Source organism: Osmerus eperlanus, chromosome 12 (assembly GCF_963692335.1).
Source record: "Osmerus eperlanus chromosome 12, fOsmEpe2.1, whole genome shotgun sequence".
Lineage (NCBI taxonomy): Eukaryota > Metazoa > Chordata > Actinopteri > Osmeriformes > Osmeridae > Osmerus > Osmerus eperlanus.
The window spans coordinates 12261626-12281232 of NC_085029.1; the positions used below are offsets into that span (position 1 = coordinate 12261626).

Sequence of the window (19607 nt, forward strand, 5' to 3'; positions counted from 1 at the left end):
CTGACTGGAAGGCTTTCATAATGTCTCTTACAGACATTGTCTCCTCTATCCTCTCAGCACCTCCCTCAGTCAGCTGAGGTTTATGATAAACCATCCTGGTTGTGGTGGTAATGTGCGTCTCCTCTTTCAAACGCATACTTTTGCTCACAACAGAATCCTCCTCAGACAGTTTCATCTGGAAGGATTTGAGTTTGTCTTTCATGGAGCTGGCTCCAGAGGCTGCGTCTGGTTCCAGGCTTGTGGCTGCTGCTGCTTCCTCCATGATGGGTTCACAGACCTCATCTGGGTGCTCGTAGCTCCTGATGTGGACTACCTCTGTCCTAGTCTCTGTGATACAGGGAGGGATGGGGGACTCGGTAAAGAGGGGTTTAGGCCCCGTGCTCTCAGCGCTTTGAGGGGCCGATGGGGTCTTCTCACTCCTGGTCTCAAAGCCACTGTCAGAAAGAGGGCTCTTGTCCTGTTCATGAGAAAAGTCCTCTGGCGATTCTAAGATTGCATCTGTGCCATGATAACCCTCTGCCAGTTTGCATAAGTCCTTCTCAGAGGAAGAAGTGCGCATTCCTGTAGGCGGCATTTTGAGCTTGTGCTCAGGTTTGAGGGCACGTTTCTGTTTTTCCTCCCCTTCTATTCTGGCCTCCTCGTATTTGGACTTCATTTCGGCCATTTTAGAAAGAGAACTAGCACCAATGTCATTTGCTAAATAGTCGACTACTTTGGCTAAATCAAAATCTTTATTGGGCATGGACTGGGGCCTAAATGGGAGGGCATTTGTGTCAAGAGAAGAGTTATATTCTGCTGCACTTTTCAGTGCCTCCTCTAGTTCATCTTTAGAAAACTCCACCCATTCATCCTCTGAAGGCCTCTCGTTAACAGAAACCTTACTCTCAGTCTGGGCGTCCTTCTGTAAAATCTCACTAACTTTAACTAAGTCCTCTTTAACTTTCTCAACAAGACTGAATGGCTCAACATCCTCTAGCTTAGTCTGTTTAGGAGACTGAGAGGTCTGGACAGTTTTAGCTGCCATCCTGGTATCAGTCTGGAGGATGGCAGTCATTCTTATCAGATCCTCCTTCATTTCTGCCACATCTTTTAGGATTTCATGGTTGGACGTAGGTGCTGTGTGGATTATTGGAGGGGTGATAAAAGGAGGGGACTTCAACTGTGTTTTTGGTCTGGTCAACGTGGAAGACTGTGTAGAGCTCCTAGATTCTGCTGTGGCCATTTTAAGTGACCCTGGTCCAACTTTGGGAAGCACTTTTACCTGGGGCTCAGGTGAGATATTAAGTAGGGAGTAAACTGGCACTGTCATTGTGTTGGAGGACACTGGGACAGGGGAGGGAGGGGCGCTTCTCAGAGACCCATTAGCAGTGTTGGTTCTACGAGAGGATGACAGGGATTTGAGCGTGCCGTAGCCTGAGCAGGAGGTGAAGGTCTTCTCCGCTTCATCTATGGCAGCACTGACACTGCAGGTGACCGCCTGCGTGGTGGCCTGGATCCTCTCCTGGAGACTGTTGCTCCGCTCAGATAGGAGACGGGATGACGGGGAGGTGGGAGTAGAGGAGGAGGAGGAATATTTGATCGGGGAAACCGATCCATTCATTGCTGGCACCTCGGCGGGCTGGGAGTGCGAGGACAGTGATGGGAGAGGCTTTCCTTTGGGCGTCATTATTGGATCTGTGGAAGTTCGGATTCCTGACAGGCCAGAGATGCTTTTTACAGATGAGAGGGATGAAGCCCCTGTGGAGCCCAGGACTGTTTTGAAAGGTAAGCTAGAGTTATACATGTTCACTGTCGATTTGGGGGATGTGGGGGTGGTCATTGTCATAGCTGATCTATCAGGCACAGATCCTGTGCCTGGGATGGAGGGAGTCCTCGACGTAAATGATGATGCAAGTCCCTTAATAGATACAGGATCTGTCCCAGTTCGACTAGCAGAAGACATCAGGCTGGCCGACACTTGGATGGGGTACTGGGCCTGCTGAACTACAGTCTTTATGGGGGAGGCCACTGTTCTGTAGGATCGGATAGGAGAAGCTACTTCGCTAATTGATTGGACGGGGGGTGTTGCCAAGACTCCAAGGGTGGACTTGATGGGAGAGGAAGTGGGGAGGGACCAGATGGCCGTCAGTTGCGAAGCAGGTGGCGGGTGGGACGGTGAAGTGGAGAGGGAACCCAGTCCGGACCTTGCTTGGCCAGGGACGGAAGCAGGAGCAGACGACCATGCCTGGTAAGATCTTGTTGAAAAGACAGGTTTGTGAGGGTAACCAGCAGGCAGTGTTCTTGTTGCGCTTCGCTCAACTGCTTCTTCAGAACGTAAGCAAAATGAAAATCAAACGGAAAATGCAACAGAAAATGGTTGGAGAAGAAAAAACATAACAAGAGAGACCAGAGGAAAAGAATTGGTCAGTGACGCCTTCTGTTATCAAGGGAGGAAGAAGAACAGTACCTTGATGAGGTGTTGAAATGGGATATGAGGGTGAAAATGGAGCCAAAACAATTGATGTGATATATTGTGAACCAGAGTCCATATATGATGAGAAAAACATAACAGAAAAAAGCCCAAAGAAGCACATTCACACAACACAGTGACCTAGACACAAAGACAGGACAGACAAAACAGAAAAAATGGCAAGACAAATGCACAAACCCAGAATAACAAAATCTCTCTTTTGACTTCAGATGAGCTACAATTATCTGCCTCTGGCTGTCTCAGTCTGATCAAGTGCCTTTTATCTGTTTGGTCTGAAATTTCCACTTAAATATAGAAACGATTCTTCCCCAAAGATTTGGTCTTCTGGCATAACATAACTTTAGACTATACAGAAACATCGGTTTTCTTTTATTGCAATTTCTATTATGGCAAAACACAGGTTCAGGACTAGGGTTTTAGGTCCATAATATGCATGTCATGCAAGATTGGGTACCCTTGTGACAAGTAGCTAAAGTGTACAATTGTGAATTCCAGAACCTCAAAGTCACATAGTGACTTGGCATGCATTTAGGTCAAAAATAAATGCTGCATGATCATAAAGCCAAAAAGAGTGCAAATTGAATAAGAAACAAGGTTTCACCTTGACTACATGTGCAAATGCATGTGAGCATTAGATTAGTCAGTCAATGAAAAATTGGGAGGTTGCAAATTCTATCCTATTTAGTAGAGGAATCAAAATAAATTTGGGAGAAACCATACAGGTGCAAAATATGTGGGCAGGCACAGCAGAGCAACTTAAAAAGACTCAATAAAATGCAAAAACAATTCCATGCAAAATAGGACCATGTCAAGAACAAGCATGTGGACTTACAAGTGCAGGTTATGTAGGGTGAGAATATGTATATTTCACACATAAATATGTACTTTATATTATTCCTACATCGTTCACTCATATTTTTTTACACGAGAATTCAAAGTCACCTCAAAGAAGCATATTATTATTGTCATCATTTTGTTAGTGAAAATTCCCACTCACTCATCGCAGGCTCGGCCAGATAGCTGTAGCGCTTACGCAAGGCTAGAGATGCAAAGGTGTGACGTCGCTCGGGTTTTTCAGTCTGCAACAATAACAACAACACAAACTATGATTCCCTGACAGAAACTGGGGCTGAATTGACCTTCCATGTCATTAAACCCAATCAATTTGATATTAAGCATTAATTTGCTGCTGCCAGCAGTGTTCCAGGGGTATAGTAAATTGTATTTTTTATTTTTCCAACTTTAATTGTGTTTATACTTGGGGCCCATTCTAACACAGTTTATCTTTCATACTTTCTTCCATTAAAAGTAATACTATAGCTTAAGTACCAATGGACAATGCTCCTTTAAGTTACTAGTTAAATCAGAATTAAAAAACACTTAACCATTCATCTTTGAATCAAAAATATCCTTAACAAAACAAGCAATCAATATTCACATTACATTGGGCTCTAAAGAAGAGTTAGATCTTAAAATCAACTGAATGTATAATCATATCTCTACATTCAGTGTTTCAAAGGGAGCAGCGCAGGAGAAGAATGGGCCAAGCTAGTTTGACCCTACAGCAGCAGTGGAGTATGAAGGGCCGGCCCCAGGTACGTGGGGCTGGCCTAGCATCTAGCAGATCATTACAGCAGCACATAGCCGTGATGGGTGGGGCAAATTACCTCTTCCTCTGGGTCTGATTCCATTTCCTGGTTCCCAAGATGCATTGCAGAAACGGGGGAATAACATAATGGACAGCGGGGAAAAGAAACATCAGGATGTGAAAAAAGCGATTGAGAGCAAGGACTGAGAAGTCACCGCAAAGCAGCCGGCAAAAAGAAAACCAAAGCACACAGAAACACACAGACACAACAGCCAACATGTACTGCAATAGTAGCACAGAAAGAAAACGCAAACCACAAGTAAGCCAATTTGGAGGAAAAAAAGCACATGGACCTTTGTGCAGCAAAGCCTACAGCCAAAGCATGAACAGGTCAAAATCAAGACAGATTTGATGATAGAACTGCCCACAACAACACCTAGAGGGAAGCTTTGAAACAGATAAAAGACACTCTGGCAGTAGTCTCTGCCAGGTTGAGCCCCTTAGATCTTACAGTACTGCCCTACACCTCCCCTGACCATGAGTATGGCGTGGTGATGACACAGGGATGGAGGTGGAGGCAACGTCTTACCTTCTTCAGCGCCGGCAGAGTGATGTTGAGGTTGCACACAGCTGTCTGAGGAAAGCCCTTAGGAGTCTTGCACTCTTTCAGGAAACTGAGACGTCCACATGGCTCCTGACTATTGTCTCTGACCTATTGATAGACAATGCAACTGTTCATGTTCATAACACAACTACATCCTGTTGGGGCTTTTGATATGATGCAATAACCAGGAAATTGGGCACATCAAATTATTATTCGGAAGATCAAAGCCATAGAAAACACCCATCAAATTGTTCGGAAGCACACGCAATTAATAATATGTAACTATTGTATTACCTTGACACAGAAGGGAAGTCTGTTCTCTTTGAATGCGTAGAAGTTCAGGATGAGCTGCTGTCCAGCTTTGGTCAGAGGGGCCAAGTTACCATAGCAATCCACATAGATGGGTCTGCCTTCCAGAACCTGACAAACACACAACATTCAGAACCCAGCTGGCACAAAACCCTACCTCTATAGCTCACATATGTAGTGTGATGCAACGACACCAATGCCTAAAAAATAAACTTTTTTGTTTTCATGGAGAGGTTACCCCTTATTTTTCCTTATCATGCATTGCAATAATCGGAGCATGCGCAGAGAGTAAGCGTAACAAAAGCAGCATATAGGTTTTGTGAAGGTTGAGCCATACCTCAATATCCTTGCTCCTGGCCACCTCCTCAAAGTTCTCCTGCTGCTCTAAAGTCTTGTCCACCTTGTCATCCGTCATGCAGAAGCAGCGCAGCCGGGATTCAACAGGGTCGTTCATTTTGGCAAACACCACAAACTTGGCCATGTATGGAACGCAGATCAGGTCCCGGTACAGCTGGGTGGCCAAGCCCACCGTCTCTGGGATCTGGTGGCAGTCTGCCAACCAGAACCTGGTGAGGTAAAAGCACACAGCAATGGTAAAGACATCATGTAAACACACAGCCATGCTGGGAGGGAACATGAACACACACATTGGGACACAATATATTTAACCGTTTTGCATTAAAAACAGCAAGCATCCTTGCGCATTAAGCATGTGTTCTATAAAATGACACAGTGTGTAGTTTTTGAGGTCAGATTGTATTTTACCTGGCTGACACGTTGGTGGTGAATGAGACACAGTCGTTGACAAAAGTAAGAGGGGTAGTGCCTGTGATGTCTTCCCACTGGGCTGGAGAGGTACCTCCTATGGGGGGAAGACACACCATGTTGTGGCTGTAGTATCAAAAGACGATGTGAACAAACTCCACACTCAGATCATTTAGGATAGGCTTGGTTGGCTGGACTGGACCAGAAAATGGCGTACCTGTGATGCTGCAGAGAAGGCGGAGGCAGGGGGTGGAGTCACCCTTGTAGCCATTGCTGACGCCTTCCCCTGAGAGTGGCGGGACGGGGATCGTCATGGTGATAGGCTTGTGGAACTTCCTCCTGCGTGGTTCCACAGTGACGATGGGGCTGAAGGTGGCCCGGTTCCCCAGGATAGTTTTCACTGTATCTTCAGGAACCGGCTGGGCCTGCAGAAAGAGGAGAAGGAGGATATTAGTGCAGAATGATGAAAGTGAGGTAGAGGATTCCAGGGCTGACAGAAGGCAGAGAGAGAGAGAGAGAGAGAGAGAGAGAGAGAGAGAGAGAGAGAGAGAGAGAGAGAGAGAGAGAGAGAGAGAGAGAGAGAGAGAGAGAGAGAGAGAGAGAGAGAGAGAGAGAGAGAGAGAGAGAGAGAGAGAGAGAGAGAGAATATGAGAGGATATGATATGTCGACACTGAAATGGAGAAAAATATGTCATAATGCTGGACACACACACCTGCAGTCCAACACGTATTTTCTTGGTAAGCGCCCCCTCTGGGAATGATGCCTGCACCAATGACACGGTCTTGCTGGTCAGAGTCCCTCCCTCTGGACCCATCTGATTGGATTCCTGCTTTATCCGAGACACTACGGCAAAGTACTGTGGAAAATCCTTAGTGATGATGCGGCAGATCCTCTTCTTCTCCAGCTCAGTTGAACTGTCAAGCTCTACAGGGGATTCAAGTTACAGACATTTATTTTAATCAGAGAGTCACAATAAATACATCAAATAGTTCTAATGAATGCTGTTGTTTTTTTACATCTATGGCTGATGCATGCATTTCTCATGGTCTTTATTGCATCTGCAAACTTTAATATTGATGATTCCCAGCCTACCTTCATCCATGCCATTCAGGAGCTGGTTGAGGTCTTCAGTCTTATAATCATACTGGTGTTCCTTCCATGTCTCTCCATTCTCACTTCTCAGCATGATCAACTCGCGCTCCTGGCCCCGCAATGAGCCAAAATGGGGGATCTCCACGATGACTGGCCTGGAGGGAGACAGTACATAGGGGCCTTTTCAGAGGAATTCACAAGAAAATTAAAAAAGATCCAAAATGGCTGACTGCAAGGCAGCTGACATGGAAATGGTGTTAGCGGATGCTGAGTGAATATGACAACATTATACTGTTAAATAATTGTATGGAACAAGGTTGGGGTCAGTTCTGCTTTAATTCAGGGAATTTCAATATATGATTTCAAGTATCTCATTCAGTTTACGATGATCAAATGATGACCTGACCCCATCCGTAATATGGCATTTTGTAGTCAGTAAGAGGCACACAGTAGTCTATAGCCAAACCAAATGGACTACAAGTCCCATGTCAGGATGTTTGTTGTGCTATTCGAAGGAGACAGTTCTCCCGATGCTTATTGTGATGTGACTTACAAAATGCATGGAGAGAGCAGCAGGTCCAGAGAGAAGCAGGAGAGAGGACAGGAATAAAAACTGTCCTTTCATGAAGGGGAGCTTTGATATCCTTAACTCACAGTAAGATCTACTGACTCAGAGAAGGTACCCGAGGATCCAGATTCACTGATCTACAGGAAACAGACTCTTGAAGATGTCGCTTTTTATCTCAACAATTTTTTAATTGTGGGAACATGTAAAGCAAATGGTGTCTATTCCTTCGGCATTTCCAAACAAATGTCCAAATGTCTGACGGTGAGACTTTTTTTATGCTACTCTCCCTCTGACGAGGCAGAAGGAACAGCAGATACCTTCTCCAAACTTGGGACCAAAACCTCTCATTTTGCTGATGCGATCTATCTAAAGATGAGTCAAAGTATATCAGTCATGATAGCAGGATGCTTAAGGACCAGGGACTCATGCCACCAGAAGCGCAGTCCAGTTACAGCAGCCAACATGATCGACACCTTCCAGTGACCAACCAAATCAATGGGAAAGCTGCAGGGTCGAAATAATACACAAAGTCTTAAATGAACATGTCCAGAAATTGGAATCAAATCATAACGGATGGAGGTGGCAGTTATAATGATAGTATAACTGTTTCTAGCGTGGCGGACAGACAGACAGCCTCGTGTCTCCTTCTAGAAGGACGCTCCTACCCAGCGAATTTAGTTCCTTTGGGGCCGAGCTGCAGCACGCGGCTCACCATGCTCTCACTCTCGCTAAGAGAAGGGAGGCGTTTGGGGAGGTGGAGTTTACTAGGGTGGAGTAAGGTCCACGCAGCCAGAGAAGACAGAGGAGAGGATAGACACAACAGACTTTAAGTCTGGTTCAGTTGTCTCTAGCTAGCTCAGTTTTTTCTCAGTGAATGACTATTGTACTGCAACCTAGCATGTGAACAATATACCTGTCTAACAAATGCCAGCTCGTTATACATGGCTAAAGCACATATATTTACACATCTCAAGCAAGGCTACAGCAGCAAACTCTGAAAGTGTGTGGTTGGGGTATTGAGTAGTAAGCGACAAGCTTCTGTCAGATATCATTTCATGGGTACGATCATACACCAGACACAAAATACTAACTACCACACACCTCAACCAACACACGCTACAAATAGATGGTTTTCATGGAGATGAGGAGAGAAGCAGGGGCACGTCAGTCACCCAGCAACAGGTCAAAAGTCAAATCCAAAACTTACCCCAAGAACTGCGCTCCAGCCGGTCCCACCTCCACCAATCGGCTGGCAAGCCCCTCCCCCTCCACCATTGGGGGTGGAGTGGCCAATTTGTGCCTCTTGACCAATCGACAGGTGATTCGTGTGGGCGCAGTGCACTTCCTGGGGGGGATAATAATGCGCATCCCATTGTGACGACTTCCTCTCATGGAGCCGCCCCTGGCGTCCACCATGAAGCTGACCAGGAAGCTGAAGGAGGTAGAGGGAGGTGAGGGGTGACACAGGCCAGTTAGCAAGGGCTTGGAGAGAGGCTACGCCTCAGAGAATGGAGGTGAGAACACTTCCCATGCTGTGACCAGAACACACTCACACTCACCAATGCACAGAAAAGGGTGAGGGAGAGAAATAATGTGAGAAAGAATATGTAGTTTGGAGTTATCTATGATGGTTATTTGTCCATTCTCTAAAATGACAAGTTGGAAACAAGAGTAAGGTACATCTTGTACGTTTTTTAAATCACCGCTCATCAAACCAAAACAAATTAGATTCAATCCGTTAGTCCATTCTACTACAGACAGGACAACTACCAACATAGACCCCTCCAAGGTAGCAGATCCATTAAAAGGCGTCTGTGTGTTAATGACATCCATGTAGGTTTTGCACACTGTAGCGTGCTCGGTCACACTCACACACAGAGAGACATTCTGAGCTTGGTGTTTTTATACATACTGTAGAGCGTAGATGCATGTGTATGTCGAGGTGTGTTTAGAGTTTCAACAGATGGAATTCTTGGTGCCTGCTGTGGGAAGCTCTGTGTGTATCTAGGGGTGACTGATTAAGCATCCCTAATTCATCACCTGAACACAACATTACAAGAGCTATTCATCAATAGGAATCTAGCCTGACCTTGGGTACACATGGCAGCTCAGCCTTTAGACACTGTGGTCAATATGCAATCAATAAGAATCACTCACAAAAACATGCACAAACATGAATTACAAACAGAAGGCTTTTTGTGACAGTGAACCCTAACTTGTATTCAATAGGGTCAGTATATTCCCTGTACCGGTCTTTGGTGTGTTAAGTCCAACAGTGAGGTAAAAGAACACAGAAAAAAAGCCACAAGCATAGACAGGAAGAAGAGAATGTGGGGACAGGAAACAGGAAACAAGGGGAACCAATCATCACCTGCTGTCATACTGCGGGAGTGGAGAGGAAAAGCTGCAGAGCAACCCAGGAGGAACATGTCAAACAACAAACTCATCATGACCCATCACAGCCACTGTATCATGGTCATTAGGATTTTGCATAGTGGAGAAATTTCAAGGAAGATGACGGAGGATTAGGAGACTAATCGTATACTAAAAGTACAATGTTTACATAAGGTAAGACAGAGAGGGGAATATAAGGTTGACGGGAATAAAGAAAAGCACTGGTAATTGTTGAAGGAATGACATAGCTTATGAACGTCTTGGAAAAAAAAAAAAAAAACTTGGGGAGGTTATTTATTTATTTATTTATTTACTGCTTATGTTGAGTCAGCCAGTCAGTTTGGTCGGTCAGTCAGTCCCTCCTCTTATAGGTGGTCTGGGGTCAGGGTCTTACCCAGAGTGTATGGGAGAGGACACCAGGTTGACGTTGTCCAGAGTGTCAGCTGCCCAGCTGTAGCGTCTCAGAGAGTCAGAGTCCATGTCCCTCGCCACCGCCAGGTTCTGTAAGCCACACACAGGGTTATCAAGACACTGCTGCGTGTGTGTGTGTCCCTAAACAACAACATAGTCATTTGCAGTGCAACCACTCTGTACCTAATCACTACTAGAGATAAAGCATTGCAATACAACAGAAAAACAGACAACAAAAAGAAGAATGATATCAATCGAATTCTGTCACTAGCAGTCACCCTCTGTTACACTGACATGCTGAACTTGGGGGTTTGGAGAATATGAAAACCTTGACGTGGAATAAAAGGCAACTCAGTTGGCAAAAAAATATAAATTCATACAATTTAAATGAAAAATTACAAGGACTGTGCTGATGACGAGGATTCAGGCAGAGCTGAGTGGAGAGGAGGGACTACTGAACTGAAACAACTAATGCCGCAAGAGAACAACCACTTTCAGACCTGGGTCTTGACACCATTTGAAATGATTTCAAATACTTATGGACGAGCAGAGGTCCAAAGCTGGTTTAACCCAGGTCTGCTTGGTTGCCTGCAATTCACATGCAGGGTTTATTAGAAGGTCATCTAATTGTACGGTCTACCTTGTTGTGAGGATCAACAATGAAGGATATGTCTTTACAGAGACCCTGAAGCATTGGAGGAGAAAACAGAGGACTGTCAGTGGGGATCCCGGTCAGGGACTCAGGCCAATGAGCTTGGCTAATTTCATCCCCTGGGAGAGTAAGAGGGCATCGGATTGGCTGACTCCCTTACATAGTAAATTGAGCAAACACAGACTCTGGCCCTTGCTCACCAACATTTGTGTAGCCTTGCAGGCCAACTGTTGAATGCTTTGCATATGGTGACGTACAGAGAGAGAGAGAGAGAGAGAGAGAGAGAGAGAGAGAGAGAGAGAGAGAGAGAGAGAGAGAGACAAACACACAGACAGACAGACAGACAGACAGGACAGAGAGAGACAAACACACAGACAGACAGACAGACAGACAGGACAGGACAGAGAGAGATGTCCATACCGAGTCCTTGTTGGGCGCCAGGATCTCCTCGATCATCATGCTGTCCCTGGTGAAAGAACTCCTGTTGAGGGTGTGGGACCTATCTGAACTGAAGGAGCGCAGGCTGGGGTTGGAACATGACACCACCACAGCAGAACCAGAACCACAACCACAGGGGCAGCAGACAGGACAGAGGGAGGAGGGGTGGCGGTGGTGGAGGGGGTGTGAACAGAAAACACAAACACAAACAAACAAACAAACATCATTACTGCATGCAGCTTCCAGGGAGCTAGGGCATCAGCACAAGAGCAGAAACTAACTAACCCAGCCTAAACCCAGGACAGGAGTGGACCATAGCACTGAGAATTGTTCACTTTAATAGTGCCAGTGAGCCGAATAGTGGTGTGGCCATGGTATGGGTGTACTGTGCACAAGCAAGATGACAGCATTCTACATGAAATATGGAGCAAACTTAAGAATACATTTAAATCACAGAAAGATGTATGAGCTACTTTTGCAGCGACCGTTTAAATGGCCAAAACGACAAAGATGTAGGGTATTTTCAGTTCACAACAGTAAGCTGCTCACAAGCCTGTACATGTTAACTTTAAATGTTAACTTTAAATATCAACTTTAAGTATTCTATTGAAAAAATCTTAGTAATTTTCCCAGTGGAACTAGCAATGCATGGTATGTTCATGTGACACAATCCAGGAGGTTAAAGCACTCTGAATATATTTGACTACAGTAGTTGCTGTTCAGTGTAAATCTAGTAGTGTAAATGTATTTCTGACACAACTAGATCTCTATTTGCAGAGGCCCATTTTGTTCTGTTTTTGTCTGAAAGGATGTTGAGGTAAAGTCAATAAGCACTCTAGTGTCACATTGCATTGTTGAGCGTTTTAAACGTGTAGTTTCTGTACTGTAGTATGTCCAGTCGAAAACACAATTCATCTTGAGATCCCTGGAAGCTTAACACTTCACATATAACGTAAGCATCGTATCAGTATTCACACAAAAACCAAGCAAGGCCACGTTCTCCACACAACACAGATGTCTACTAACTCTAAATACAGATGCAAAAAGGACACCCACAGTTGAAACTATAAAAACTGCAAATGGTGCACACACCAGACTCAATACGTCCAATAAAAATTGAGCTGAAATGAACCAAAATGAATCACATCATCACAATGACTGTGGAGGTGTAATGTTTAGGGAGGGGGGGCAGGGATAGGGGGGTTGGGGGTGCTGTAGGTAAATAGATATCTACAGCAGGGAGCACGTCATGCCCTCTTACCTGACTTTAGGGCTTATGTAAGAGGCGGACGTGAGAGAGAGAGGGTGGGGGGTGGGGGGGGGGTGAGGGAGAGACAGAGAGATACAAGAAGAGAGGGTATTGAGAAGCAGCTGATCTGAGAAGAGTAGAGCCAAGCAGTGATGCAGTGGGGTCATGATCCTGCAACAGGGGCTCTGGCTTTACATGGCTGGGATACTCTCTGAGACAGTACTCTCTGGTCCCATCATATTTCAGTTGAGGTAGAACTCTACAGTCGAACGACCAAGTTCACTTGATCCTGGGTCAGTTCCCATTGGCCTAGACAGAGGACAACAACTCCAGTCTTAAAGCCTGCTACTGATCCTGGATCAGTTTAAAAGGGAAAGTAAGTTTCAGTAGCATGAACCGCCAAAGCCCTTCATCAGAGAGTATTCCATGTAAACACAGCCTTGGCTGTGAAAGACAGCATACATGACCAGCTTGATGTAGCCTAGTCTACTTTAAGTAGTCAACGTCTTTAATCAACATTTCCCTGCTGGACTTGGGAGGTTGAGTAGGAACAATAGACATACAGTAGAGACATAGTCAGAACTATATAGTCATTTAAATAAACCAGGCTGAACATACAGTAGGCTATTGTCATTCCTTTTTGGTTGTCCACTACAGCGCCAATGACGCTCTGGCTGTAGCTCTAAAGTAGCTCACCTACGGTGTAACTGAATGGTGTTATTCAGACAGTTTGAAGGGGACTTTGTATACAGCTCTTTTGTTTCGTTATTCTGTCCCTCTGAACAAGGCTGTGACAAACACACAATAATGTACACACGCACACACACACACACACACACACACAGACACACACACAAGTAAGTAACCCAATGCTAGGGGGCACTACAATCATTGAACACTCTTCTAATTTCCTCTTGTCCGGTACACATGTGTGGTCATTGAGTCAATGTTCAATATAACCTCGTCTGGATATTATTGGATATGTACGGAGGGTTCTTTATGTTGAGGGGAAAATCCCCCAGGGCTGCCCTTCATAGGGTTAAACATTAGCTTGTGTGCTACCTTGCCTTTCAGCTCACTGCTATTGAACCAGAGGCTGATGGAAAGCTGGCTGCTGTGGCTCTGTCCATACTGAGTTACAATGAGGGGACCCCTATTGTCAAACTCAGTCCTTTAGAATACATTCTCTTTAAAGTCCCACAAAGGCAAATATTCCCTTGCCTCAATCATATAGCATACTGTCTGAAAAACCTGTGGGAGTAGAGACAGACATATTTTGAAAAGTAACCAGCCATCAATGAGATTACATTAAATTACAGACTGAGGTAAAACCACTGTATTTAAAAAGGTTGTCTATAGGCTCAAGTGTAGAATTTCACGTGCTAATCCCACAACAAAGAAACTAGGATAGTAACTTTACCTCAATAAAGAATAATCATATTTCTTAAAAAAAAACTATGTCCCACTGTGAGCGTTGGTGGCTTGCTGTGTCATGTTAGTGATGGGCGTAGCGTGGCCTTACCTCTGTGAGCGCGCTCCGATGCTGAAACCCATGTAACCCTCCTGTGGGAGAGAGTCGTCCCCCAGCTCCCTCAGGTCCTGGGGGCCCAGGTACTTGTCCGTTTCGCCCGTCATCGCATCCTCACCTGCCATCACAGCACAGGGTCAGTGACCAGCCTGTCTAACTGTCTGTCTTCCTCTCTCTGTCAGCCCCTGGTTGTCTGTTCATCTGTCTGTCCCTGTTCCTCCGTAAATGGTTGTGTGTGTGTGTCCAGTGTCAGACTGGGGCTGTTAGACAGGATCAATGCTACAGCCCCAGAGGTCTTTTTCTAATCAGCACACTACCGACTGACACATACTCAACCTGACACATCCGATGGACACAACACACATACACACACACACAGCGATAGTTTTTCTTTAGCCACAGCAAGCAGAAAGGCAGCGAGTAGTTCAAAGTTACAAAAACACACACGTTCTGTTCTAGACATGGTAGAGAATAGGGTCCATGTTGTTCTCCGAGGGAGATCCTACAGTTTGGCTCCAGGCTGGAGATCTGACCGGAGGGAGAGGAGGAGTTAAAAAGACGAGCGAAAATTAGTGCATACAGGCTAAGCGAGGGAGGAGAAAAGAGAGAGAGAGAGAGAGCAACATTCCAGCAGCAAAAATCCACTCTGTAGTGCCCCCTTGCACCACCCCCCTCGCCCCAGCTGCACCCCGGTCCCCCCGTCCCCCCTGTAGCTTCTCGCCACGGCAACCCCTCCCCCCACCCCTGCCTGCCAGCTTACACACAAAAAAAACTTTTACAGACCTCATCTGGCCACATTCCAAACCAAGAATTTCCATTCAGACTCTCACCCCCTCACCCCCACCCCCTACTCCCCAGAAAAGAAGAAGACTTACTACGTAACAAAACCGCCAGTTCAAAAACACTTCATTCAGCTCCTCAGCCACAAGTTCTGCTCTGCACTTTACTAACCTTTTGGGACAAATTAACCCTATCCCTTCCTCGCTCTCTTTCACTATCTCTACTTTCTCTCTACTTCTTTCTCTTTTGCTATCTATACTTTCTTCTCTCTCTGTCTCTGTCTCTCTCTGTCTCTCTGTCTCTCTCTCTCTCTCTGTGTGTGTCTTGCATTACTCTCTCCCAGAGCAGAATAACTCCCACAAACAGATCAGCTTTCTCCCGCCGAGCCCTGCTCTGCTCTAAGATTATCCTGATACACACACACAAACACCCACACACAGGCATGCACATGCACGCACACACGCACGCACACATTTCAGGAGTGAAGGACACCAATCTTGAGCAGGAGGTCCAGCTCTAGGAAAGGAATATTATCATTGTGGGAAACTCTTGACCGCCATGTCTGTTGCTTCACACACTAGCCTCAAGCCCAGTATCTCCTCTCCTCTAGGTCATGTTATCCAATTGACAGGGACAAAGAAATATTGATCATGTTAATTCACCCAAGTGCAGTGAGCTGGGGCTTGGGCTTGGAAGTAAGGCAGGGACAAGGACAAGGACAGGCCCACACAGTGACAGTACCTATTACAGAGAGCTAGCCACACAAAGAGCTGGTGCTGAGGTGTGCTCTGTTTCTGCCTGTGGGAGCAGGTCTTTGCTATACTGACCCAGAGACAGGTGAGAGACAAGAGAGATAAGCTCCCCTACAGTGAATGACAGACGCGCAGGAAGGAGTACGAGAGGGATGAGAGGAGGGGGAGGAGGGAACATAGAGAATGGAAAGAACGGTGCAGCCCAGAAGAGAGCATCAATATTCTATTTTCCTCCTTTTAATTCAATTATAAGCTTTCTATTCTAGAAGCTGGAGCACAGAAAAGGTCACTATTAATATGAACAGGTGACCTGATTCTTGCCCATCTGCTGGAAGAAGTGAGCTGACACAAACAGCAACATAAGATCCCTTGCTATCAACGCGAGCTAACAGCACAGCCTATGTTTAGAGTGTGACTGTACTCTAATCAGTGCTGTTAGTACGCTGGTATCCCAGCCATGCCAGGGCAGATTGAGAAGCAGGGGCCAGGGTCAGATAGCAGCAGTCTCCCAGTCTCACCCAGGCACCGTGAAATGCAACTGGACACCGTTCTGTACAGTTACAGAGATGAAACTTTTAGAGCAGAGCTGAGCAGAGCTGAGCAGAGCTGAGCAGAGCTGAGCTGAGCAGAGCTGAGCAGAGCTGAGCAGGGCTCAAAGATGACAGAACCAAGGATAGGACAGGCCTTTTACAGACTACGAGCTATGATAGTAAGGGAGGACGCACACATAGTATGCAGTATATATGCACATACATATATGCATATATATACTTGTGTATATATGCATATACACAAGAAGCACAAGCACGCACACACACACATACATACACACACCATTTAGTTTCCAAGTATTTAGTTTGTTATGATATTTTCTGTATTACAGCAAACAGGTTACTGGGGTTAAACATGTATAAGAATAACCCCACTTACTACAGTAGCTGATGTGGATATTTGGGAACTCCATTTCTGTTTGGACATAATGAGGATTGTTTCAATATAATGTGTGCCAGGGAATAGAACAGGATGTCAGTCTGCTGGGCTATCAAAAAAACATATCATTTAGGAAACATTAGCCACACAAGTGGAACCAAAATAATCCATTAGGACGATTTGTCACTGGTTGGGTGAATCTCTCTCCAACTGCTTCTCTTGCAAGCACACTCCCTTACACCACAGTCCCTCCCTCTCTCCCTCCCTACCCTCTGTCCTTTTCGGACTGTTTGGTTTGGGTCAAACTCCACTGAATGCCTTTGGAGAGCTCTGGTGACCGCATGAAAGGACATCTACACCTTTGTCAACAACCAGTGCTTTAGAAAGACTGGCGGACGCTTCACTACCCCCCCCCCCCGCACCCCCCCCTCCCGCCCCACTGCAGCTGACACTGTGTTTACCATGTCTACGTGTGTGAAATTACAATAACCCCAGCAACAGGCTTCCCTATGAAACGAGACAATGGATCAGATGCGTGTAGCCTACTCTCCAGAGTGAAGGGAGATCTGTTTCACGCTCGCCCTCTCTAAGCTTAGACCCACTCTGTTCAAGGCATAAAAAACTACAATAAAGGCATTTTCCACCACGAATAGCGAGGCGTGAAATATACACACCATATCGATGAGCACAAAGACATGAGGAATGAGACGGTAGAAGAAGAGATTGAATTAGTCTGAGAGGAGAGTGGGAAGAGAGACAGAGAAGAGCCAGAGAGAGACAGTGAGAGAGAGAGAGAGAGAGAGAGAGAGAGAGAGAGAGAGAGAGAGAGAGAGAGAGAGAGAGAGAGAGAGAGAGAGAGAGAGAGAGAGAGAGAGAGAGAGAGGAGCAAGCATACACATCTACAGGCTAAAACAGAAGAAATAAAAAAATAACAGAAAGAATACCTTCATCAACATCTGACATATAGTCTTCACTGAGCATTTCAGGTACATTGGCCCTACGGACTGGTTGATTTGAATAAACAGTGTGTACAAATGGGAAAAAAACATAAAGGTGATGGTAAAGTAACACAAAGCTTTAATCAAATTAATTTCAAAATAAATCAATCAATGAGATGAAAAAAGGGAACCATTCACGGATGGTAAATCTTACCCTCATCATCAGACATGTCCAGGACTTCGTTCATGGTCTCTGGAACGTTCATCTTGTGCTTCTCTGTCACTGTCTGACGGTTCAGAGACAGGCCACACAAAAGAACTTAGGAACTAACAATATACATTTAATTATTTAACCTAAATTTAACCCTTTTGACAAAATCGTTTTGTGAGAAGGGCGTGGCAAGACTAAGATTAACTTAATTGCTTCTTTCATCTATTTTTATATATTATTAGATAGCCTTTAGCATAGGATCACTGGTGCTGTTCAGTGTGTGGTCATCTCACCAGAGTGGTCAAAGTCTCCTCGGTCACCACCTTCAGAGTGTCCACCACAGAGATGTAGCCCAGACGTCTGGCGATGGACAGAGCACTGTTACCATTCTGGAGAGGAAGACAACACAGAAACTCAGTACTGACATGTAAAGTACTGCCAGGCAAGGACGAAATACTGTGAAGGCAAACTTTACCATTAGTAATCAGTCATGTATGAGATCAAGATAATTGGAAGGTGTGTGTCTGTGCGTGTGTGTTTATGCACGTATGTGTATGGGCTCACCACTGTCAGCTCATTGGGTGAGGCCCCGTACTGCAGCAGCAGGTTAATAATGTGGGTGTGGCCTTGCTGGGCCGCCTGGTGGAGTGGTGTGTAACCGTTCTGGTACGGGGGGGAAAGAAGAAGGGGGAGATATATATATATATATATATATATATATATATATATAGAGAGAGAGAGAGAGAGAGAGAGAGAGAGAGAGAGAGAGAAGAGAGAGAGAGAGAGAGAGAGAGAGAGAGAGGAGGGGAGTCAGTGGCATGTAAGAGCACCCTGACATTCATTTTGAAGAGTCATACAGCCACATTACCAACACTTATGTTACCTTTGTTTTGGCATTGACCTTCGCCTGGTTCTTCAGCAGGAAGTTGACCATCTTCACGTTTCCATAGTGACAGGCCACATGCAGCGGTGTGTAGCCCAACTGATGAATCAAAGAGGGAATTCAACAACTACTTTCTCATGTATCTCACGTCTTGACTTTTTAAACCACGTGTGCATGTTACCATACCTTTGTATCTGGGTCAACAGTAGCTCCCTGGTTGACCAAGACCTCGGCTACATTAACTTTATCCTCCTGGGCAGCCAGGTGGAGCGGAGTCAGACCGCTCTGCAGGGGGGGGGGGGGGAGGAAGAGAGCACAACCCAGTGTCAGTCAAACGGAGCGTCAAATAAAAGCAGGACTACAACTCCAACCCTACTCCGCTTCCACCACCTTGTTTCCCATGTCGATGGTGGCGTCTCGTGCCAGGAGCAGGGGTGACGATGTCCACGTGTCCCTCCTGGGACGCCAGGTGGAGCGGAGTGATGCCCTGACGGGTCACAGCGCTGGTCGCCGCGCCGTACTCCAGCAGCGTGGTGGCGATCTCCATCTGGTTCTTCTTGGCTGCGATGTGGAGAGGCGTGTAACCGTTCTGTGAGGGAAGAAGGAGAGGACGAGATGGGGGAGGAGAAGGAGGGAGAGACAGATTAGATCATGCATCAATGCATCCAAGAAGTGGATTAAAAGTTGGACTTGGGGTCCTATCAGAACACAGGGAGACCAAGGCATGTGAGCAGAGCATGTAGCTGTGAGTCAAATATACTGTTTATGGTTTTGGGTTTGGGTCATGTCTCTTGAGGGTTTTTCCCCTCTGTCCTGATCCAGCTAACCCAGTCCCTACAGGAGTCCCAGCCTGGCCCTGTTAACGCTACCCCACAGCCATCCATCTCTGTTCTAACACTGTTCCAACTCTGCACCCCTTTAAAAAGAGAGAGAGAGAGGGAGAGAATGGGGCCATGGAAGGTTTTGGGAAGACGTGACAAAAAAGGGCCAGTTGTTTTCCTAAATGCCACTGAGCTCACAGTGCATCGATGCTGCCAGCGATGA

General features: G+C 45.8%; 1 protein-coding gene across 1 annotated transcript in view; it reads right to left on the reverse strand.

Moving 5' to 3' along the window:
• Positions 1–19607, reverse strand: part of ank3b (ankyrin 3b) — a 64103-nt gene that overhangs the window by 12657 nt on the left and 31839 nt on the right. Inside the window, 20 exon segments of the mRNA XM_062474449.1 lie at positions 3468–3549; positions 4648–4770; positions 4957–5082; positions 5309–5537; positions 5737–5833; positions 5954–6161; positions 6450–6661; positions 6830–6984; positions 8605–8829; positions 10186–10292; positions 11275–11377; positions 14064–14187; positions 17476–17535; positions 17684–17756; positions 17974–18069; positions 18245–18343; positions 18564–18662; positions 18750–18848; positions 18954–18995; positions 18997–19152. Coding sequence (XP_062330433.1) covers positions 3468–3549; positions 4648–4770; positions 4957–5082; positions 5309–5537; positions 5737–5833; positions 5954–6161; positions 6450–6661; positions 6830–6984; positions 8605–8829; positions 10186–10292; positions 11275–11377; positions 14064–14187; positions 17476–17535; positions 17684–17756; positions 17974–18069; positions 18245–18343; positions 18564–18662; positions 18750–18848; positions 18954–18995; positions 18997–19152 — 2515 coding nt within the window.